The following is a 24,435-nucleotide window of genomic DNA, read 5'->3' on the forward strand; positions in this document are numbered from 1 at the left end:
CCACTTTGACACATTTGTCCAAAGTGCGTGCGGCTGCATTACGCCGGGGAAGATAAAGGCAGACATTACCGTACGTCACGAGGCTCCCGGCAATTCTCCGGGGCCAGTTTTTTATCTCTGACACCAGCAACCTTTTGTTTCTCCTCAGAAGAGAAAGCAAGGAAGTTATCAGTCTCATAATTCTTCCCCTCTTGGGAACCAGCGGAGGGTGACGGTGTCTCCGCATCCTGGATGGTTTCATTGGACCCTCTGGGTCCTGTGGAGGGGAGGGGAGGTGGAACCGCATGGGAGAGGACTACTTAGCTGCTGTCCGCAGAGGATGTTACTTTCACCCCACTACATCTTTCAATTAAAAGCCTTAATTAAACTGTTCGACCACCCTGTTGTGGCGTGAGCAGCAGGTCGATTTGCTTTCGTGCGTGAGGGTTCGGACTTCAACTAAGGTTTATTTTTTATGATCGATTAAGTTATTGACCGTTTGGACAGATTCATTTAATTACGCCCATCATCCTAATTACCCAGAGAACGTTTTCAAACTGCTCATTTTGTCCAAAAATATCCAAAGGTATTCAATGGACTACGATGTAAAACATTTGAGACTGCTCTCACCAACAAAACGTTGGTACGTTTGATCCCCTCTGTGGTTGGATTTAAAGTAAGACCACGGTTTCAGTTCAACATTTTTAAATGCTTTGCATTTTGTCCTTACGAGTAACAGCAGACCTTTTCTGTATGAAGCCATTCGGTGAACATTTGACTGTACCCACCATTTTTGCAACTTCTCAGACACGTTAGCTAATTCATAATCTCCTCCTGTTGATAGAAAACGTAATCCGGCCAGCATTGTTACCTTTCATCATATCTCTTACACAATACATAAACAAAAATGTTGAAATTCTTTGTTGCGGTCGAAGTGAGGCGCCGGTATTCGTCTTAATCGACCAATTTCAAGCATACAAGCTAGCTTTGCGGAGCATGTTTGTTGTTGGCAAATTTGTCTGTATTATCATAATACTGCGACGAGATTCCATTTATATTTTCTATTTTTACAGCCCAATAAATCAATGCTCCCCTTTTAAAAGGTGCATACTACGAGATTGGGAGCATTCAGGTGAACCTCAACATGCCCTCTCTGCTCAGGTAGACCGATACCTCCACTATATTTACATAGATAATAGTCCTTTACTGGTATATTAACACTCTGAATGTTGTATATTGCTCCTTTAAGTTTTATTCCCCCACTATCTGTTCTTTTTTTATTTTTTATTAACGGTAACGTGGCTTTACATCTTTTGATGAAATAGAAGTCTAACCTTACCATTAACGTTACAAATGTCACCCTCTCTTCCCATTAGGCGTAGCTAAGTGTTCCAGTCTGTGTGAAGTCGCTCTGTAGCGCACAGGTCACACTGCCATTACCAGCCACTTAATTAACAGAGTCGATGGTAACACATTTACCGGAGAGGTCTATGCGTTGTGCCGGGGAAACAGCGATACAGAGTGGAGCTTTCGTAATGCCAATGATATATTTGACAAGGAATTTGAACCGGTGTTTGTATAAGTTATCAGAAATAGAAATTGGTCGGTAACAAAAAAGGCAGAAATCAGGTCACCGCCACAACTTTGTCAACCAGAGTGAAGATGTTTCAAGTGAACACCGCACCACATGTTGTTCCTTTTCTCTGTCAGGTGTTCGTTCTGTCTCTATTTCTGTCCCTTGCTTCTTTCTCATCTCCCGCTTTCTGTACGTCTCGTCGGTGTCTTCTCTGTCCGTCCCTGAGTCGGGTTAGTTTTTAGACTTGCAGGACTTCAAACTACAAAAGGCAAAAGAAGAAAAAAGCGCACACAGTGCACAAAGAGCAGTACGCTCTGCTGCAGTGCGGTGGCGGACGCGACACATCAGAAACTCACTGAAAGAGGAAACAAGCAGCGGTGGAGAGACAGAGAGGGAAATAGAGGTGAGAGTTTGGAAGATTTAGAGTTCAGCCTGTTGATGGCACGGCTTTGCAGAGGGAGGACGTTTTGTCCGCGACTGTTCAACACGAGAATCTCGCCCCCGGATCTGCAACACTTCTGCCGCAAGACTTGACACACGCTACCGTGTCTCCTTGATTCCTTTCCTCGTTCTTTGGAGACTCGAGGAGAGAGGAGTAGAGGCAGCAGGCCTTCAACAAAATGAGGCATCCTCGCCTCAGAGCCGTCATTTCAAGGAGATGACAATTAAATACGACGTGTGTCACAGCTGCATCGGCTGTCCATTGTTTTGTTATACCGCTGTTTATGATCTCTGTCAGATGAAGATATCAGTGTTCATAACTTATTCATATTTTTATTATACATTATTCACAACGATGCATCATGTCCAGATTTTATTTAGCACATATATATACATATATATAATACATATGTAGCTCACTACTAATGTTTGTATAAAAAGTACTATACAAATCAATATTAACATATGATTGATTATTATATATTGTGAACTGAATTGTTTGTCTATATGACAAATTGGAATCAAAGCAAATTACTGCAGAATGAAGCAGAATGTTCATGATTGATGTCGTTTAACTTCAGCAGCTCTTTGCACTTGTAAATGTAATGTCATTACTACAGCAGTTTTTTCCGCGGGAGGAACAGATTGATTCCAGTCAAAGCAAATAACCCCAAAATAAATAATGATAGCAGTAAATGTGATAGGAAATATTCATATGAATTCCCAGGTCCACATACGCCTGACATTTTTACATCAACAGCCTTGATTGCGTTCGGTGGTTATTTCCCAATAAGGACCACTTCCCTGTTGGCCTACAGCACGTTGTCACAGTGACATCATTTTTACAACATATTGTATTTTTACAACATACAGGGTCATCAATTTTCTGACTCGCGTACACAGTTTGTCTCTCTTGGTAAAACCAGACAACATCGTTCTTCTGATTGGTGGTTTATGGCAGCAGAAAATGACAGCATATTACACCATTACTCATTCAGCAGCTTTCTATCTTATTTGATTGAAAACAGGACAAGTCAACAGGAAAGGTTGCCGCTTCAAAAGCAACTATGCATCACTCACAAAAGAGAGCCTGTGGAAACACTTCTCTAGTAATAAATGTCTGTTGCTGAGACAAAAGAGACAGAAAGGAAGCTCCCCTGCTGCTGCTGTCGACGAACCAACAACCGAGTCGTCCTAAATATGGTTAGAAGTGTGACATCCTACTCTGGGCAGGGCGGAGGCTCCATACCTGCAGTGCTGATGCCGAGGAATAGATTATTTTCGACAGGATGGTTTATGGCGAGACCAAAGCAAGAGGGTCAGAGTCAGCGAAGCCGGCGACTGCCACACAGCGACCCTGCTGTCTGTAAATGAGAGCCGTGTGTCCGTGCGGAGTTTGTCCATTTAGATGCGCTGCATTCATAATGCAGCAATATATAATTACAACAGAACATTTTGGGCTTGCCGTAAACAAATGAGACCATTAATACAAGCACGACTTCCCGCCTCTCGTGGCTGCTGCTGCTGCACGGCACCGTGTTTCTTAAAGTCAGCTTTCACAGCAGATCTGTTGGATTGTTTTACGGCGCAGATAAATATTGCAGCCGAACAACAACAATGCAATAAAACAACTTCCTGCATGTTGAACTTCATCAGAAAAATGGAAGAAAACAACTTAGACTGAAGGAAAATGAAGAAAAGCGGCGGAGAAAAGGAACCGCTCGCTATTCGTAAATTCTCCCTCCCGAGGGTCGCTGCGATACATTTCTCTATGTGCAGCTATTCGCCGCTCGACAGAGCGCCATGCAGACAGAATGCCTGAGTGATAACAGCTGACTGGGGTGGCTTCACTTGTGTCTGCACAATCACACCGGCTTCACATTATGCAGAAATGCTGCTGTCAGTTATAACTATGTAAGCAAAAGTGGCTGTGGCAAGCAGGGCTCGAGCTTTCACACACACACGCACACACACACACACACGCATACAGGTACATTAAAGCAACATTTTTGTCAGCCAGTCAGAAGTCATTGTTGTCAGACTGAGACTTTTCTTTTCTCCGAGAGAGAGAGGGGAATCTCAAGAGTCGACTGCAGCGCCAGACGCTTCAGGTGAAGGTGTAAAATATGATTTTCCACTCCATTCGAATATGAAAACGTCAGGCGAACATGCGGACCGTCAAACCCTTACTCCCACATGCGGCCATTTCTGTGCTCCAATGCAGTTGGCTTGTATATCTTTGAATCAGGGAGAAGTTTGCCAACTCCACAGAGAAAGAACCAGGCAGCATGCTTTCTATGAAGCAGTAGCGCTGACTGTAAGCAATGCACTAAAACTATAGGGCTGAACCTTTTTGATAAAACCATCTCATTGTGATCATTTTGATTCGTGATATCAGAGGGAATGATCATTTTTACAGTCATTATTCTCATTGTCATTGAAAAACGTGTTGAATGTGATCACGCTGCGACCTTTTGCAGGGATCTGAACCGAACAAAGATGTTTTAGTGAAGCAGGCCACGACTTCCCTGCAATTATAATTTTTTCTTTGATCACATTTGCTTATTCATTGCGCAGCCCTAAATACATTACATCATGATCTACGTTTTTGACATGTTGTCCACACACTATTGTGCCATTTTATTCATTTCAGCTGGTGCCTGCGGTCTTCTGTTTGACAGTAAGTCTCTGACAGAGCCAGGACACTGAAGTTGTTACGAGTCACAGCGAAGGTGTCTATTTACTCATGAAGATTACAGCATGAAACCGTCTCCAAGTTTTGCAGAGCTTTCATCTTCGCTGTCAAAAACATCTCTCAGTGGCAGAGGGCTGAAGTGAAAAAATGCTATTTTAATGTCATGCACGGGCGATAAAAGCATTGATCGTGGACACACATTTAGTGTGTTTTTTTAATTATTTCATCAATTTGCATTACAGTGCCCCGCATGCTCCTTTTAGCATCGTGTATCTGTTGCAATTCATTCATTCTTTCTTTGCTCATGCGTGTCCGCGGTGGACGCTTTGATGTTTCAGCGGAGATGTGTTCAAATGACACGTATTCCACGAGGTGCGTCCGCTCCGTCAGAGGAAGTTGCTCCCGCCTCGCTGTCTGTAGTTCTTCGGTAGTTGCGTGTGAACTCTCGATGTCGGCCATTTGCATGCAAGGCTGGTTCCACTGCAGAGGAGAGGAGAGGCCCCGACGCTCTGATTGGTGCAGGAGTTGCTAGACAACAGATGTCCAGCCGGCTGAGAGGTGGACTACCTGTGGAGGAGAGAGGGAGAGAGAGAGAGAGAGAGTGGAGAGAGAAGGAGAGGGAGAGAGTGAAAGGAAAGTGGAGGTGGGGAATGATGGAGCGAGCAGGCTGTTACATGACAGACGTTTACTGTGTTCAGTGAGCTGCAGCGCAGGGAAAATGAGATCCAACCTATCGTGACCGCCTTTGTATGCACCTTTAAGACAGTGTTTGCATCGTGTTTTTATTGCTTAAAGGGAAGGATTATGTCTTGAAGTATTAATAGTATTATATTAGTCTTCCTGCTGGAGGCCTAAAATCACTATACAACATCACTCACAGATATTCTGCGACAGATAAAAGCAACATATCGAGGCGGCGGCACCTTACGTTTTCATATTTTTAGAAACACATTGTTTTCAAACTGGCCAGAGACTGATAGACGGTATTTAGGGATCATAATATCTTATACATGAACAAAGGTTTTATTTCCAGGTCATGCTCTAAAAAGATATATGTCTTTATGTCTATATATTTGGGAGCTCTGACATTCAAAACCTGAGGGTCGGCTGCAAAACGTTGCATTCACAATGGAGGTCGACCGAGTGGATTTTTTAAAGACGGATATTATAATGATAGACTGTACAAACGGGATAACTGTTAACCTGAACATCTAAGAAAGTAAGTAGTAAATAAATAAACCCCAAAAATATATACATCTGGATCAGTGAAGGGGTCATTTTCAAATTTTCAAATAGTCATTCAATTATTTAAAAAAGCAAATAGCTTATGTCACTATCGCCAAGTTCTGGAGGACTTCAAATACATGGCCAGAGAACACAATGTAAAAAAAGAAATACAAAAACTATTTTGGGTGCGTGGTGAGTGATGCATGTGTGTGTGTGTGTGGGATGCCAGATCTATTTTACAGTGCGTAGGAGAACGACTGGGGGCTGAACATGTGGACCGGGTCGACTCCAGCAGAGCACTGTATGCTTTCTAGAAATGTGTCCGCTGAAGAAGGCCGTGATGATGAACTATGAAGTGAGGAAGTTGTAAATGAGGACACGGTATCTGACTGTCTGTGTCAGGGGAGGCTCCAGAGAGAGGACCCAAAGGCAGATGCAAGGTGCAAAGTCAATTTATTAAAGGAAAAACAAGGCAAGGTTTCCAAAAGACCGGATCCAAAGCTGAGTTACAAACAGGAATCTGAACGGGCAAACACACAGGACAATCCCACACTGGGGCAGGAGACAAACAGGGTAAATACACAGAGAAGGTGCAGCTGATTAGACACAGGAGGAAACAATCAGGGACAGGGCAGACAATCACAAGGGCAGGACGTGCAGGGACACAGAGGAAACAAGAGACAAGGACTTCAAAATAAAACAAAATAAAACTAGGATAACTATTGGGACTAATCATTGGGGTTTTATGTATTATGTCTATTATTATCCATGCAAACATGTGTGTGTCTTTCAGTGACAGTGAGATGGAGAGATCGGTGACCTTGCCGATATCCTAATATGACGCATCAGATTTCCAGCTTTGAAATACATGTTTATTGTGCGTTAAATAAACAAAGCAAGAGGGCCCTGCGACCCGTGAATGAACGGCTGCGTTTGCCCTCGCTTCCGGCTCTGCCTGTCAGGATGCCCCGTCTGCCTGTTCCGATATGCCGGCCGTCTGGACCGCTGGCACTTCGCTTCAGACACCAGCGAAAAAATTGGCTCCCCCTCACAGGCAATATGGCGGGAGGCTCGCGGCCACGGGACAGAGCAGCGCCGGGGCCCGTTAGTTGCAGCGCGTGCAGTCCTTTTTTTTGTTTGTTTCAGACGCTTTTAGCCGGCCTTCTGCACCGCCCCTGATGGTGGTTCAAACTACCGTGTGATTAATCGTGCTCCGCGGGAGGGCGGGTGCACGTCTCCAGTTTATTTGCTGTTTTATTTACACCGTTGTCACCTCTTATAGCATCGTGTCGAATGCTGTCCCGATGCAAAAGGCCCCTTGAAGCTAATTTGTGATATTGGGCTATATATATAAAAAAGAAATGCGCACACGGCTACCGCTTCGTCCCTGGTTTAGGGAGTTTTTTTGTGTGTGTTCTTGTAACTAACTGTACCAGGGCAGGTTTTAAATCAACTTCTTCCTCCTGTATTTTTAGCTTTAACTGGAGTGCAGCCACCGCTCAGCCTGCATTTGTTTTGCATTTCACTGTTGGGATTTTATCCTGGCGTCCTCTCTTCCACTGCGCCTGATACACTCCACCCTCTGGTGTGGGAGAACAGTCTTTCAGACGCAGTGAACACACTGTACCATGCTGGCATCTCTTATCTTTACATTTTTTTTCTTTACTTACGAACACACCAAGTTTGAGTTTTTGTTTAAAAATACTGCTGCCCTCAGTTAGTTGTTGTTTCCTATGGATGCACCCGGGCGACACAAACAAAAGAGATACCTGTCTCTATAATGGGAACACGCTGCCTGCTGCTCTGTGCTGGTCTTCAGTCCACAGTTTCCATAGCATCCAGAAGAGCAGAGGAAGGAGACACGGATGAGAGTGAAAAATAGGCGTCCTATTTTATTTGGGGAAAAAAAACGAAAGAAAGTTGAACCCGCTGCTCTCTCTCTCTCTCTCTCTCTCTCTCTCTCCTTCACTTTCTCTCTCTTTCTCTCTCTCTCTCACACTCTCTCGTGTCCCGAGGCAACGCTGAAATGGGTCGCCTCAGCCTCGGCGCCGCGCTGCAACACTCATTATAGCGACTGCTGCTCTCGGTTGTTCCGAGTCAGAGTCGCTGGACAAGACGGGGAGATTTGAGAGTCGCTCTTGTCTCGCCAGGTCAGACAGAATCAGACTGGTCTCATCAAGGAGAGAGAGAGAGAGAGAGAGAGAGAGAGAGAGAGAGATGCCATGTGAGCAGGTCACACAGAAAGGAGCACTAACCCTAATACCTGCTGTCCTTGAGGACGGGGCTGTTGTTCAGCTCAGAAAAGTTTTGCGTGCAGTGTAGATTAAAATAAGTGCACTGCTGATCTAGGCTCACAACTCCCACTCCCTCGTGGCGTGTGGGTTGAAAAAGACATTAGCTACATTGCAGCGGGTTTCAGCTCATTGCTTTGGTTGTCAGGCCTACTTTTTCCCAGTTTTGGTGCGCTCTCGCCACTCTAACAGTCTCGTTTTCAGCTACAACACGCAGCTGTTTGCGGTGAAAAGGGTGAAAAAAACAATACTGGCTCAGCACCAAACTGTAGAGACACATCGTTAGCAACTAACTGCTGAACAAGTGGAGCATTTAGCAGCTAAAGAGCCAGATATTTCCCTCAGGAGCTGGTGGTGACCAAAATCAGAGCTGAAAGAGAGGTGACATGTCAGTGTGGTTCATAGCTTGTTGTACACAAAATGAGTTATTACAGGTTTCATGATTTTTCTTTGGCTCACTGAATGAAATACCCGACAAAGATCCTTTGTGTGATAGCTACAAAATTCTCAGTGTATCTCATTCCCAGCATGCTGTAAGCGATTGAATACATGTTTAGAGCCAGGAGAGAGCTAATGCTCTTTACATTTTAGATTTGGCCTTAGGATGTGAAGTTAAATTCCGATTGCAGCCTTGCATGTTTTTTTTGTCAAGTATTTGAAGCTCCGATAGGGAAAAGGACAAAGCCCCCCCCCCACACACACACTTACATACTGTACATACAGGAGTGTGAATGTCAAGTACACAAACACCCTCTGACAACATCCTCCACTGAGTCAAAACTAACTTGCAGCCAACTTCATGGTGGATGATTCAGAAAGCCAATCATAGCCGAGGATAACGAAGAGCATTTGAAAATAACTTGTGTTTCGCGTTTTTTGCTCTTTCAGATCATCAAAAGCTGGAGAGAGAGGCGAGGATTTGTCGTTTACTGAAGCACCCCAACATCGGTGAGCTGCGAGTCCTCGAACTTAGAATACACACACACACACACACACACACACACACACACACACACACACACACACACACACACACACGGTTCAGGTCCCTGGTGAATCCTGCTGTGGCTATTCATCTTTGAGACACAGTTATGAGAGAAACAAGTGTGTGTGTGTGTGTGTGTGTGTGTGTGTGTGTGTGTGTGTGTGTGTGTGTGTGTGTGTGTGTACAAAGGTATGTAATGATGATGTATCTGTGTGCTTTCCCAGCTGAATCATCAGAAATCCTTCCCTCTAACCGGCTGACCCTTTACAGTCTTTCCTCCTCATTACACCTCTGATAGAACCCGTCTCTGCTCTTTTCTCGGTTCTGCACTAAAGCTGCCATTTAGTTTCCCCAGATAACTTCTGCCCTCATAAAGTCTGAGGATAAAAAGCGTTGGCATAAAACGAAATATCCAAGATTCAATTGACTCTCAGATTTCAACAAAATGAAACAATAATTGTAAACCTGTCTTGGTCCAATATTCAGATTTCTGTTCTGGAAAAGTACCAAAAATGTGCACTTATAAGATAATAAGATAAAGCCTCATTTGAATACTTAAAAAATATATAATATGGAAATTTGTAATACAAAGAATACTTAATGTCTTAATGTAAGTAATCACCATGGGACGTTTCATGGTGGTATATATCTTTTATTTACAACTTTTACATATTCACTTGTAGTGTCTCCTCTAAAATAGAAAAAATAGAGAAAAAAGGCGTTATGTGAAATATTGTATAATTCTCACGTCTTAAGAGCCGAATGCTCAGTGGGCTTTGAGGGCATTATGGACTTGTCAATACTAAAGACTCTGTATGTAAATACCTTGGATTAAAACAGCACATCTGCAAGGATCAAGGACCAAAGGGGCCGCCAGTACACATATTTATTTTCTCTTTTTAAATCTCTAAACGTTTGAGTGGATCCAAACATCTCACTGTGTTTAAACCAAATGGTTAACCAGCATTAAACCCAGCATTTTCCCCACACACAGGATTTTAAATGATATTGATATTCCTTTATTACGAGGCTAACTGTGTAAGTACAGGTCTGTTGCTGCCGTTTGCGTTCATAAACCAAACTTCTATCGCTGATGTTATCTGTAACTAACGATGCACTACTTGATTTACCCTCCTTTGCACATTAGGACTGTATTCAGCACAGCAGCAGGAAGGAAAGTGTAAATAATGAGTAACGGCAGTATCTGTGTTGAGGAATATTGACTGCTTTCTGCTTCTTCCGTCTCTTTACTTTTTCCGCCCTGTGTTTGTGTTCCTGTTAAATCTCCTCGACAGTACGACTCCATGAAAGCATATCAGAAGAGGGTTTCCACTATCTGGTGTTTGATCTGTGAGTAGCAGACTCTCTCTCTCTCTCTCTCTCTCTCTCTCTCACACACACACACACACACACACACACACACACACACACACTCCCTGTCAATCGTAACCATCGCTACCCATTTTCACATGTTTTGACTTGTTTTACTTTCCCTTCTAACTTTTATTTGTATATGTTTTGTGAGTAAAGCCCAGTGAAGTAGTTCAAGACTTTACAAAGCCAGGTTGCACCATACAACTTAAGGAATGTCGAGTAAAGACTTTGACTGCATCCAAAATGACATGTTATGCACTACATGCTCAACATGTGGGCTTACATGTGGAACTTACACTTCTAAATATAGGTATTACTCTGATTTGTATATATTTACATACTTGAAAAATATGCAGTTGGAGTAGGTGGAAATAAGGCTTTGCAAGTAAAATACTGTCTCCTGTTATTTTGGTGCCATGTACATTCAAATCTTCCAACGTTACACACCACCTACACCTGGAAGTAACCATCTAATCTTTGCACAAGAGCTCCCTGTTTTAATTTTAAAAAATTGCATGAATCTCTGCATATCTAGGTTATGGTACTTATTAAGAACACGTGTTATAGGCTCCTGACCTACATCCCCTCCTCCTGTGCGTGTGTGTGTGTGTGTGTGTGGTGGATAAGCCTGTGGGTGTGTGTGTAGAAAGCCCTCGAGGCAAATCGGTGCGCATATAAGCCTTGATAAGATATGCACACATGTAATAACTTTATGGTGTGTGTGTGTGTGTGTGTGTGTGAGGATCTCTACGAATGCAAGGACAGTATAGTTTCGGTCATCGATACAGAGAGAGAGGAACGTTCAGTGTGACGCGCACATTCTCTGTCTCTCCCCAGGGTGACAGGAGGAGAGCTGTTTGAAGACATTGTAGCCAGGGAGTACTACAGTGAGGCTGATGCAAGGTAACACACACACACACACACGCACACACACACACACACACACACTGCTGAACACAGCAGCCATTATGCATCTCTGCCTGTTACTGGTGTGGGTGTGCGCTATATTTGTGTGTTTCACATATGGTCTTCTCGGATAGTGTGATACAGCTGCCGTGTCTCCAAAGCATCTCCACAGTTATTTATAAAAGTGATTCACGACATATAGACGGTGGCATTAATCTTACACTGCCAGCGTTGTGTTGAATTACTTCCTCCTCCTCCTCCTCCTCCTCCTCCTCAGAGAGAGAGAGAGAGTTTCTCGCCATAGACACTGTATCTCTTTGGTGTAATATAAATAAATCTTGTGGAAAATGTCTTACCTAATGTCACCCGTCAAGAAAGCAGCGTCACACAAAAGAAGCCTAATGAGAGGGGCATGTGATACATTGTTTCTTCTCTCCCCTTAAATTAATTTCCCTTGTCTTCTCTCCTCTCTCCTCTCCTCCTCTCCTCCTTTCCTTTCCCGCCTCTCCATCACATTCACCCTCTCCACCATCCTGCGCCCGTTGCCCGCTCAGCCACTGCATACAGCAGATCCTGGAGAGCGTCCACCACTGCCACGTGAATGGGATCGTCCACAGGGATCTGAAGGTTTGTATGACCGCAGCATCGGCCTCGGCCCGCGTTCAGGGTCCGGCTCCGTGCGACAGATGGCGGTGACTCCCCTCGCGGTCCTCGCCCCTCTGCATCCACACACTCTTTTTATTTACATTCTGTTTGAGCGCATACAACTGAGAATCGACGATCGTCTTCTCAACGTGAGAACAGAAATATCCTCATGGAGGTTTTTTTTTTTATTTGTCACATTATTCCGCTCTTCCTTCTAGAAGCTCTAACTAAAAAGCTTTGAACAATTATTAGAATCTGACCTTAACCTCAGCTATGAAGCGAGTCTGGCGTGCAGAACCAGGCTGAATCATAGCAAAGTGCAGAGGCGGAGGAGGCTTGTTCTCCTCCATTGTTCCAGTGAAATCCTGTTGAGTGGATGTTCTGAGCTTAATTACCCATCCCTGCCAATGTCAGGACTGAGAGTCCTCCTCCAACACTTCCCCTTAATGTCGCCGGCATCTTCACGCACGTGTGCGTGTGCGTGTGCGTGATTGTGTGGCGCTCTGAGGCGACGGAGGAATAAAGAGCAATCACGATGCCAGAACCTGAGGAGTGATCACCATTTGCATAATTATGTAAAAAATTAGGTTGAGATGTGAAAGATTTCCAAGGTCATGAATATTCCAATTATTGTCTGGATTCTCAAAACATCCCGAGAGCATGTATAAAAAAATGGGGCAGCTCTCTTGAATATGTTCAACGGTTGAACGTGTACCTCTGCCGTGAGAAACTAAAGGAATCAGGATAAGCGCGATGGTTTATGAGATTTCCAATCCGTGGACTTTATTAGAGCAGATATCCTTTTCTGAGGGGATGTTACGTTTTCAGATGCTTCATAATCTGGAAGATGTATTCATCACTCTGGAGATGAGGATGTAGATGTTGTTGTCAGTTACTGTCCTGTTGAGCCTGTCTGCCACAAACTGACTGCTCTGTGTGGAGAGTTTTTTAAATGTGAGGAAATGTATTATTCATTAGAGCACAGTGTCTAACTGGCCTAAGGTCAGCAAAGACCTTTCTGCACCTGTGTCTGTGTGTGTGTGTGTGTCTGTGTGAGTGTCTCTGTGTGTGTGTGTGTGTGCTCGCTGGGGGGGCTTGCATATTTCCGTGTATTGTGCTAAACTGTGTCTGTGCGGCGAGCGCTCTTGTCTTTACCCACTTGTTTCACGCCACACCTCCTCCCCCCCTGTGTCCTGTTTCCTTCTCCCCGCCGCGTGCACTTTGCTCCCACTCGTGGATTTTAACAGCGGATTGGTTGCCATTGTGGACGAGCACACGGCGTCCGCTACCAATGAACTCTCAGAATCCATTAGACGTGGGGAGCAAGTCCACCGCTCCGGCGTGGGGGAAGGGTCCCCTTTGTCACGTAGAGATTTGGTCCCGTGCACATTTCTGATGTTTCTCTGTCATTTGTGTGGCAGAAAGGGAGTTGCCTCAGACACTGATTTAGGAGCAGTTTAGCATTGTTGACCCCTAAGAGCTTGGATTAGGATTTGGTTTGGCTAACCTGGTTTTAGATCTGTGTCTGCGGGCGGCTTGTTCCCAGAGCGTGTGACCTCTCACCTCTAACCTGTTTGACTCCGCCCCCCCCAGCCTGAGAACCTTCTATTGGCCAGTAAGCTGAAGGGGGCGGCGGTCAAGTTGGCTGACTTTGGGCTGGCTATCGAGGTGCAGGGGGACCAGCAGGCATGGTTTGGTGAGTATTCATCCATCCGTTTTTCAACCTGAATCAGTTCAATCAAGCAACCGACCAATCAGTCAGTCAGTCAGTCAATCAATCAATCAATCAATCAATCGCACTTTTAGTTGGTCGAGAAACATCCTCCTCACTGAATCGCCCACTCCTGCCTACCATTCCACATCTCCTCCCTCCCTCCATATCACTCCTCCAGGTTTCGCCGGCACCCCGGGCTACTTGTCTCCAGAGGTCCTGAGGAAAGACCCGTATGGGAAGCCAGTTGACATGTGGGCCTGCGGTAAATACCTTCCAAACCAATGCTCCCATGCAGCTGTTTGAATGCACTTGAGTTACAGCCTGAAGAAGAGTGTTGCTTCAAGTGTTTAATAGTAGTGAATAGCATAGTAGGATCCATTACTATAGAGTATGTTGTCTTTTCTGCTCACCTGACCACGTGTCCTCCTTGCAGGTGTGATTTTATACATCCTGCTGGTGGGCTACCCTCCCTTCTGGGACGAGGACCAGCACCGCCTCTACCAACAAATCAAGGCTGGGGCCTATGATGTAAGCGCTCGCACGTACACACTTGAATAACACATAAATATCAAGTAGGAAGGAATTAACTTAGTTTGAAGCCCAACCCTAACATGTGTTTGTCGAACTGACAATTTAGGATTTGTTGTCACTGACAAACTTGTCGTTACTGATTTAAAAACTACTTTTGGGAGGCGGGTAAAGCAAGAGCTCGTGCACAGCTTCGTCATCGTTACTTCCACTTTCAATGTCCGTCTGAACACATGTGATGTCACCACACATCATATCGCTCCAACCTGAACCACTGCTAACATTACAGGCAGAACACTGCTATGTAGTTCCCTGTCTTAGTAAAACAAGAACGTAGCATTAATTCATTTTAATAATAAACCTAAGAAGATTATCCACCAAATAAATCGTCACAAAAATAAATCCTGTCTTACATAACCATAAGGCAGTGGCATTTTTATCCATGATTTTTCCATGTGTCCAATCCAAAAGGCGTCCACACGTTGCTCCTCAGATGGTTCGATGTCATGACTTTTGTTCAGTGTGGCTCGTTTCCTATGCTGTGAATTTGGGAAATAAAAAATAAAAATCACCCGAAGAAATTGCAAAAGGAACCTCACACATTAACCATATTTGTCGCAAAAATGACAAAATATAAATACACTCTTTATTGTGGGTTCTCTCTTTTCCTCAGAGGAGAGTTGTTTCACTCTTTTTCTGTGTGTTCACTTATGTTTTTCACATTTGCTTTTCCATTCCTCTTCTCTTTTGCCTTGCTAAAAGAAAAAAGAACATCTAAAGATGCCATATTTTGTCCTAGCTTTGTCCATTACAGTGCGTTTGACTCTCACTCTGCTTTTTCCAACAGTTCCCGTCCCCTGAGTGGGACACTGTAACTCCTGATGCCAAAGATCTGATCAACAAGATGCTCACCATCAACCCCAGTAAACGCATTACTGCCACCGAGGCCCTCAAACATCCCTGGATCTGCGTATGTGGCACACACACACACACACACACACACACACACACACACAAACACAGACATGCAGAAACACACATTTACAGACTCGGAAGACAATAAAGACTCGCACACTGATAGCATCGGTCGTGCCTTCAGATCCATGTGTGCATACATTCTTCCCATCCATTGTTTTCATTCTCCCTTAATCCTCAAATCCTCTCATCCTCTTCCTGCAGCAACGGTCCACTGTAGCCTCCATGATGCACAGGCAGGAGACGGTGGAGTGCCTGAAGAAATTCAACGCCAGGAGGAAACTCAAGGTGAGACGTCTGGCAATCCTTCACAGTTCTATTTATACAAGAACAATCCATCCGGCCATCTCTCCTTCCCCAATCTCCACTTTGCACGCTGGAAATGATGACTTTGTTCTGTAAAAACCTTCACGTTGCCCTTTCGATGTGCTCCTCTTTCTCGCCGTGACCTTATAATCAATCTTCCTATTTCTGTCTCTTCCTTCCTTTCTCCCTTTTCCTCCTTCCATCATCATTACTTCCCTCCTTCCCATGACTGCAGGGAGCAATTTTGACCACTTTGCTGGTCACAAGAAACTTCTCAGGTATGTTTCTCTCAGCCTGGTGTCGGAGACCTGGGTCACTCAAACATATCTTATGAACTAAAACCATTCATGTTAAAAACAAACAGGAAGTTGACGTACCTCTCGGCCTTCAATGTTGGTGGTAGTTTGGTGAGGTTTGCTCTGAGAAAATGCGTCTTCTAGTCATGAGGAAAACAGATCTGAAGCACTACAAAGAAAAAAGGTGGAATCAATCTTCAACTTTTCTATAGGATAGCGGCCTTTTGAACCTATTTTTGAATGCCTTCGGTCTGTTTTTCTGCAGAAGAAAAGCAAACAGAGCCTTCTCTCTTTATCTCTCCAGCTGTTGCTCTTTCACTTTATCTGGATTTTGTGCTCTGCCATACCTTTCTGCATGCACTCCTTTTTTTACCTCTCTTATTTTGTCACGCTCTTACTAGCCTGCTTTCTCTCTTCATTCTACAGTAAAAGGCATTCGTGCATTTATGTCTCTTTTTATTCATCATTTTCTTCCTTTTTTCAAATTCCTTTCCTTCTTTTGTTTGGATTGTGGTTTCCGTGTGAGGTAAGATTTTTTGGGGAATGACAGGGAAATATGTGGGGTAAATAGTTGTGATGTATAAGGCCTCACGTACTCTTTTAAGAGCTGATCGCATATGCATGAACATGAGGTGTTTGCTTTAAGAAAAACAAGAAAAAAACACACATTTAAAGCTCAAGCTTGCAAAAATGTTAAGATGAAATAATAATTCAATTTAGACAAGGATACAGCATGCATTTTGAAATGCAATACAGTGTGTTTGGATTATTTTATTCCATGAGAAATACAATGACGAGTGGCAGGATTGTGTGTGTGTGTGCGAGTGTGTAGTTGTTAAGTGCATGTGTGCAAATGCCATTTTAAGAATGCTGTGTGGGTCTGATAGGTAGATTACCCCTTTCATCACTCGCTAAATACACACCCGATCAACCGCCCACCCTCCAGCCCTTCACATGACAATCAGTGTGTGGTGGGAGAACAGCCTTGCATAAATGAAGATGGCACTCTGAGAATCTGTTGCATTGCATTATGGATCTCGCGGTCGGATTTTGTCACCTGGAGTTTGAAGATAAGCGCAGCTGACTGATATGCCTGCTTGCATGTTAGCGTAGCCGCAGGACTCCGTTGGAGAGCCCTCACGCTGAAGTCCTGTCTCTTTCTGTCCTTCCACAGCAGCCAAGAGTTTGCTCAACAAGAAGGCGGACGCCGTGAAGGTGAGTCGCTTTGCACCCGCGAAGGAAGAAACAAAATGCTTTGTTACTTGCATTAGTTTGCTGGAACGTTCGGTGTCTGAGGGAAACTTCTGGATGATTATTATGCAAAGTGCACTCACCGACATCATCATTCAGGGACAGGCACAGCGAGCAGCGGGCAATGGTTGCTATTTCTTAGCTTGAGCCCACAATAGATGGTCAGACCAGTAAATAGCTGCATTCATATAGAAGTTTACATTAGGTGGAGGGTCTGTTGGCATAGTTTTGTATTTTTTTATTGGTCGGTCATTGAACAAATGTTTTCTTAACCTGTTACCACCAATCGGACCGGATGGGTAGTGGAGTTACTCACGGCCTCCTTTGTGCTCTGCTACGTCTGGCTCTTTAGAATTCAATCAAAATTGGCTGTCTATTAAAACATTTTGTTTGTTAGAAACATAAGCTGTTCCCCTCTAACTGCTTTGTGACATTTCTTCCCAGCACCGCCTAGTTTAACCGACCTCTCCTCAACACATTTACCTCCCTGACTGAGCGCACGCCTTAAAACCCACAGATTTCATAGAGAGGTCTCGGTTGGGAACAGTGTAACATCTCAGTTACATCACACGAGCTGAGATGATCTCTTTGGAGTGGACCGTAGCCAGAGTGTGTGTGTGTGTGTGTGCGAGAGCACAAATGTGCTGTCTGAAAAGTGTGCACGTGTGTCATGTCCCCTTTACACTGCCCCCTGCAGGTCAACAACAAAGCCAACACAGTGACCAGTCCCAAAGAAACTGGCCCTGCCCCTGCGCTGGTATATAAACACAGAAGTTCTCCCACACCTGCACCTTCATCCTCTCCATCCTCTTCATCCTCTCCACCCTTTCACATCGGCTCAGATCATTTCCTGTTTGATCTCAGCCCCGCTGCGTGTCATTTAAATTCTTAACCGGGGTGGATAAGAATAGAGGGCCGTGTGAAACGGATGTCTTGCTCCACGTTTGGCTACCCCCGGATGACATAGCGTGTAAAAGCTTTTTGTGGCCCGCGCAGCACGTCCTCCTCCTCCTATGCATATCCGGGGAAAAATAAACTATTCATAATTCATTCAGATTTTTGCATTGCATGCATGAGGCATACAGAGCTCTGGCAGTACCGGCCAATCGTGAGTGAAGACTGTGGACTTTCACAACTCAAGGGTTGTACTTTATTTGTCATATTACATACTTTTTAAATAAAATACATGAAATTTGGTCTCTGCATTTAACCCATCCATAGCAATTTAGGAGCAGTATGTTGTTCATGCTGCTGAATCAATAAGCCTTTACGCACACGCTTGGATTTGACTAGTGTCGTTTTAAATCTGTAGTTAAGGGCAACCTCTAACCCCGCCCCCTCCTCCATCTTTACTCACCTCCACCATGCATGCTGCTCCTAACATGTTATGAACTGTACGCTATCACTTTTGTTGGTGAAAGTAGCGCAGATGTGTTGTGCGGGTCTGCTTTGCCTGTGCATGGCTGGAGTGAGAGGATGTCGCCTCCTTAGTCTCATTATGATGCTCCATCCATCGCTCCCCCCTCCTCCCCCACACAAGTGATTTGTCTGTCACTCATTGGCTCGCGCATGGTGTCTGCTGACTGGCTGTCTGCGTCAGGCCACATGACTGTTGCTCTGCATGATGTCAAAGGATTTCTGCCCCCCCGCCCATTCGCTGTCGAGGCGATTACGCATGAACACATGCACATGGCATCTCTCTCTCTCTCTCTCTCTCTCTCTCTCTCTCTCTTTCCCTCTCCGTCATCATGTACACACACACTCACACACAGAGACAGATGCAGGCAGCTGACGTTATAATCAAGTGTAATCGGGGTATGTGATTAGAAGGACTGATCTGGTCACCGGGATCGATTCCACAAAAGCCCAGACGTCTGACTGGCCAGGTGGGCGGGGCTCCGGAGAGCGCTGATGAGAGGGAAGCAGACCGAGACGAGACATTGAGCGACGATGTCCTGCAGGAAGGGAGAAAACACATAGGAGGACACTGGCAATTGGATAATTAGATGTTTACTTTGTCAGATTCATTGTGATTAATAGACGTAAAGATACATTTATGTTGATAGATGGGTGGATGGATAAATAGATAGATAGATGTGTGGTGTAAGAGCCATATTCATACATATTCTGTAAATACACACAGATACTTTTCCTTTCACAGTTTCTGTGCCATCAAACCTTTTCTGTCCTTCTATCGTTACTTCTTCCCTCAAGTGCTCTGTCTTTTGTTCTCTTCAGGAAGCACAGACAACTGTGATCCACAACCCTGTGGATGGAAATAAGGTATTGCAATTCATAATAATTGTCCTTGTTGGTTGTGCTTAATGAGAGATGTTTGCTCCTGTACGTCAGGCCTTTCCCGTCTCTAATAATAATGAATATGAATAGTGTCTCCTTCCACCAACTGCTGATCCTGGTGGCATTTAGGGTTTAACCCTGTAATCTGGTTTAAGCCCAGCCGGCATTACCGTCAGCATTGTAAATAAAAGCAAAAGTGCCCCGAAAATACTACTAAGTACATCTCAAAATCTGAGTTTGCAGCAGCATTTGAAGCATTTTATCTAAACACTCATTTGATATTACAAACATAAATTGCCCTGTAACCTTTATTAATACAAACCGTTGCCGTTCTTTGTCAGGAGTCCATTGAGAGCGCCAACACCACCATAGAGGACGAGGACGTGAAAGGTGAGGAAACCTGTGTGTCCGTCTCCTCTCGGTCCTCTCCGGCGCGGCGAGGTCACCGCAGCCGGCCTCAGCGCTCCCTGTCGGATTTGTCGCTCCTGGTTTTATTCCTCGTTCTGTTTTTGTGACGCAGTTCAAAAGCCCCTCGTTCGCAAAAATGCAGTCCGCCCCTGTTCTTTTTCTGTCCTTCCCTCCCTCGCATCCTCAAGTTTCACCCGTCTTTATCTGTCTGATCTTTCAGTTTTTGTCTGTGCGAAATGTTTCATGTTATTCTTATTAATTTTCTGTTTTTGTTTGACTTGTTTTCTTCCCCTTCTCATGGTTTGTTGAAAATATCAATGTTTTCCATAATTCCTCTCCTGCCTTTTGCCCCCCCCACACATACACACACACACACACATCTATGTTATCTGTGTTACATCCCCCACCCAATCACACACCCGCCCGTGCCTCCGCTGACAGCCCGTCGCCTGGGCAGCTTAGTGAGCGGTATCTTGAGCTCTCAGAGCCGTTCCTCACAGATGTCTGACTCCAGACTGACTCCCACCTCCTCAGTTCAGAGTAAGTCCCTCTGCTGTGTGAGTGTGTGTTGGGTGGGGAGGGAGAGGGGAGGGGGGCTGTTTTTGTTCCCCTCCTGTACTGTCGTCACTGGAGGAAAAGTGATCTCTCTATGTGAAGTGTCTCAAATCCCGTGTTCCCGATGTTCAAATCACCTCCTCGGCCCTGTAGATGAGTGGGTGTTTGATAGCGTTCATGGTTCGATATTGTTCGTCCTCACAATGCACCGACCATCCCTTCTCCAGTTAGACCCTCCCCCCACCCCCCCCCTCTCTGTTTTTGATCCTTTTGATATCCTGCTTCCCTCCATTCGATGTATTCCTCTGTATTCTCCGGCTGTGTATTCGTGTCTCGTAGACACGGATGCTCTCCTCGCTCCTCTCTTTGCCCTCTGTTCTGACTTACCCAAACACAGTAAAACGCTGACTCGTGTACACACACACACACACACACACACACACACACACACACACACACACACACACAAACACACACACATGTGTCAATTTTGTTGCACAAATTATTAAGTGGTTTGTTCTTAATATCCCCCAGCCTGCACCAATAACCATAAAGGTAACTGTCAACATTACTGAGTTCAAACAGCTTTTGTAGCAAATACTTGCATTGGTTTGTTTTTTGTTCATTCTGATCTTTATCGGGTGAAAGGAATCGTGTCGTCTTGCATTTTGCTGCCTGATATCACTTATTAGTCGTGGGAGGCTCTCTTGTCGTTTCGATTCTCGGATGTTGAAAGAACAAACATCTTTCTCGAGCGCCTTCCATTTCTAATAACTCTGACATCCTGCAGACTAGAACCCATTAGAAGCTGAATTGATGTCCGACTTGACCGCGTCTGCGCTTTGCCTGAAACGCCGCCTCGGCGACCGCCTCTGACGTCCGTTTGCGCCGCTGGTGATGTTCTGTGATCTTGTGTTGCAGCTCGCAAACAGGAGATCATCAAAGTCACCGAGCAGTTGATTGAGTCTATCAACAATGGAGACTTTGAGTCCTATGCGTAAGTCTCTTCCACCGCAACGTCTAAATCACTTTTTCTTACGTCATTTACTAATTCTGTATTTTTCGTTTGTTGGTGAAACAGGAAGATTTGTGACCCTGGTCTAACTTCCTTCGAGCCCGAGGCCCTGGGCAACCTGGTGGAAGGACACGACTTCCACCGCTTTTACTTTGAGAACGGTAAAGCGTTACGCGGGACTTGTGTGTGTCACCTGGAAGCGTCTCATCTTCCAAAGTTAATACATATAATGGCGTGGAGCACCACAAGAGTTCAGAGGGAATTACTCATGGTGTCTGCTTGGGCCACTGTTGCTCAGAGCAGTTGAGGTTTGTCGTAATAGCCGGTCTGGGGTTGCTCCAAAAGGTCCAAGTGGCCAGCTGGCGCTGCACCCAAACACGGCGCTGAGAACGAGAATTTAGCTGAAAATTAACAGCAGTGTGTTATTCTTTCACGTCAATTTGTTATGAAATAGAGTGTTTATAGTGCTGAAGTGGGTGTGGGCGGAATAGTTTGTTCTATATCAATATTTAGTCTTATCGGTTTACAGTTCATGTTTGCTGGTGCACCACAAGGGCACGGCCGTGCGTGGACTAACCTTGGAGCAAAAAAAATGAAAGTGACTAATGAATGACGGCTATAAATGGCAGAATGTCCTCAGTCAGGGTAAAAATAGTTCATAAAAAACAGAGATGTCCTAGAAACCTCAATCACTTGGCGAGCCTGTGCTTGTCCACTATCCACTATCCAACATCAACATATGGAGACTTTCACTTCCTCCTGTTGACGTGTCAGTTAGTACAGTGTGAGAAATACCTGGTGGCAATTGCCCCCTTTTTGTGGGTCCCCTTTCTAGTGCGCCGTTGTTTTGCTGCGGTCTTACAAAGACAATATAGGCCCACAACGTTTCATGGATGGAAGCCGAGATGATCAACGAGGCACTTTGCACACACATTGATTGCCAGGGCTAATATCGTTGGCAATAAGGTCACTCACACAACCACACAACTACACACCCACCCTCAACAACTGTGCCCTGCGACAGAATCCACCCAATTACTGGGCCCCAATTTTTTCACACACTGAGTTAGTATTCCTCAAAAGCATTTGGTTTTTGAACAATCATGCAGCTGTATGACTTTCCCAAACCCGAGTGACTGGATGCTATCCATGACATGTGTTCACTGCGTGTTGCTCAGGGACACTGGCTCCCTGTAATCAGCCATGTTGTTTCCCTTGCAGCCCTGTCCAAAGGGAACAAGCCCGTGCACACCATCCTCTTGAATCCACACGTGCACCTAATTGGGGAAAATGCCGCCTGCATTGCCTACATTCGGCTGACCCAGTACATGGACACCAGCGGCATGCCCCGCACCATGCAGTCCGAGGAGACCCGCGTGTGGCACCGCCGCGACGGCAAGTGGCAGAACATCCACTTCCACCGCTCGGGCTCGCCCAGCATCCCCTCCCAGTAAGTACGCAACAGCAAGACACTCTCAGGAGGAGGCACGAAGGAAGAGGAACTCAACAGCAGCTGAATTTGGCCTTTTAGTGGGTCAAGGTCTCCACCGGGTTAGAGTGTAGCAGGTATGCTCCAGGTTGTGGTCAGTACACTGAGACATCCATGAGTTAGTGGTCAAGGTGCCACAGACTTGACACTTTCAACCAGAGAGGTCAGCGAGATCATGCTTTCCAGCTTGGTGTTCAAAGGAATACTTAATCCTTAAAATTACCATTTTTATATCAATAAACGAGGCATTACCGTGAATTTTTTTTAAAGAGAAAACTGAGACTTGAACGGAGAAATCCTTGATGAGTTTAAGGAAACAGAGGCCACTTTTAACAGCAAAAACTATATCAAAACTTCCATTTATGAACTCTGACACATTCTTATAGTTTACTTCAAGTCTTGTTTTCCTATTTGCATGCTCACTACTCCCCAATCACGTGCATTTTTTTTGCCAAAATCGTACAATTTAAAGTAAACGCTCTCGTATCGCACGTGCACCTGCAGTTGAAGAAGTGTTTCTCTTCCGTTTAGCACACCCATGCAGGCCGTTCCACAAATTGCAGCTCAATTTAAAGTCTGCCCTGGGAAAGGTTGGGGGGAGTTTTACAAACATGAATCCTCGAGGTTCATTAAGGATGTTCCACCTCAACAGGTGCAACAAGAGAGTGAGTCGGATGCCAGCGATGTCAGCCCGTACACACCCCACATAGAACGGAAAAGTTGTGTAATTAGGCAAAATAATAGAACGCACACCTGTGGGTGGACAATAGGTGTGAAAGGGAAAATCCCAGTGAGTAATACCATTATGCCAGCAGGCACAGTGGCATTGTGCCTGAGCCTTTTGATGCTATTAATTAGACCAGTGCTTCCTGCTTTCATGCTATTACATGTCCTATTATCGTCTGTGAAAAAGTGTCCATTCATATTTCTCTAGTGTCCCCGGTCAGTATGCATTCACATGTATGCTCTCTATGCTCTCTATGCTCTCTCTTTTTTCTTTTTTGCAGTTAATGGAATATCGACGTGATCAAAAAAGAATCTCTAGTAGGGCAACTCAACCCCCCCAACTGCCCCCCGACCCTTGACCCTTCTATAGGGACATGACGTTGCAGGATACAAGTATTAATACATTTTACTGTTATGGCATTTTATTAATGGACATCATTCGGAACCCACCACCGGGTGGCTGCACACTGTATTTTGACATTATGAAACGAAGCATATTGGCATTTTTTTTTTGTTTGTTTTTTAAGATGTTTTGGTATGCATTTTATTAAATATAAAATAGAGATGTTTTCAAATCTACTACTGTAACCTCTCCCAAAAATTAGTTCTGTATTTTTACGTGTATTTATGTGTGTGCAATACGGAAGCATTTGGAAAATCAGAATGTTAAAATTGAGCTTGCTTTAGTTCTGGTGATGTATATATACATTGTGATTGTTGATAAAAAAAACAAACATTAAAATTGCTATTCTTGC

General features: G+C 44.7%; 1 protein-coding gene across 14 annotated transcripts in view; it reads left to right on the forward strand.

The window, feature by feature from the left end:
- Positions 1-22,919, forward strand: part of camk2d2 (calcium/calmodulin-dependent protein kinase (CaM kinase) II delta 2) — a gene marked incomplete at both ends in the record, with an annotated part of 31,421 nt that extends 8,502 nt beyond the window's left edge. The window contains 19 exons of one of the 14 annotated variants that reach the window (XM_079219501.1): positions 9,098-9,157; positions 10,490-10,544; positions 11,406-11,471; positions 12,029-12,101; positions 13,713-13,815; positions 14,012-14,095; positions 14,267-14,361; positions 15,209-15,331; positions 15,541-15,624; positions 15,878-15,920; positions 17,113-17,153; positions 17,887-17,946; positions 19,428-19,472; positions 19,829-19,877; positions 20,337-20,435; positions 20,985-21,005; positions 21,372-21,447; positions 21,532-21,626; positions 22,687-22,919. In XM_079219501.1, coding sequence (XP_079075627.1) covers positions 9,098-9,157; positions 10,490-10,544; positions 11,406-11,471; positions 12,029-12,101; positions 13,713-13,815; positions 14,012-14,095; positions 14,267-14,361; positions 15,209-15,331; positions 15,541-15,624; positions 15,878-15,920; positions 17,113-17,153; positions 17,887-17,946; positions 19,428-19,472; positions 19,829-19,877; positions 20,337-20,435; positions 20,985-21,005; positions 21,372-21,447; positions 21,532-21,626; positions 22,687-22,919 — 1,505 coding nt within the window. Of the gene's footprint in view, positions 1-9,097; positions 9,158-10,489; positions 10,545-11,405; positions 11,472-12,028; positions 12,102-13,712; positions 13,816-14,011; positions 14,096-14,266; positions 14,362-15,208; positions 15,332-15,540; positions 15,625-15,877; positions 15,921-17,112; positions 17,154-17,886; positions 17,947-19,427; positions 19,473-19,828; positions 19,890-20,336; positions 20,436-20,984; positions 21,006-21,371; positions 21,448-21,531; positions 21,627-22,686 lie in introns of all 14 variants that reach the window. The other 13 variants (XM_079219507.1, XM_079219510.1, XM_079219508.1 and 10 more) reach the window with 13 other exon arrangements.
- Positions 22,920-24,435: the final 1,516 nt, after the last annotated feature.

This window comes from Taurulus bubalis (genome assembly GCF_910589615.1).
Source record: "Taurulus bubalis genome assembly, chromosome: 6".
In the NCBI taxonomy this organism is placed as follows: Eukaryota; Metazoa; Chordata; class Actinopteri; order Perciformes; family Cottidae; genus Taurulus; species Taurulus bubalis.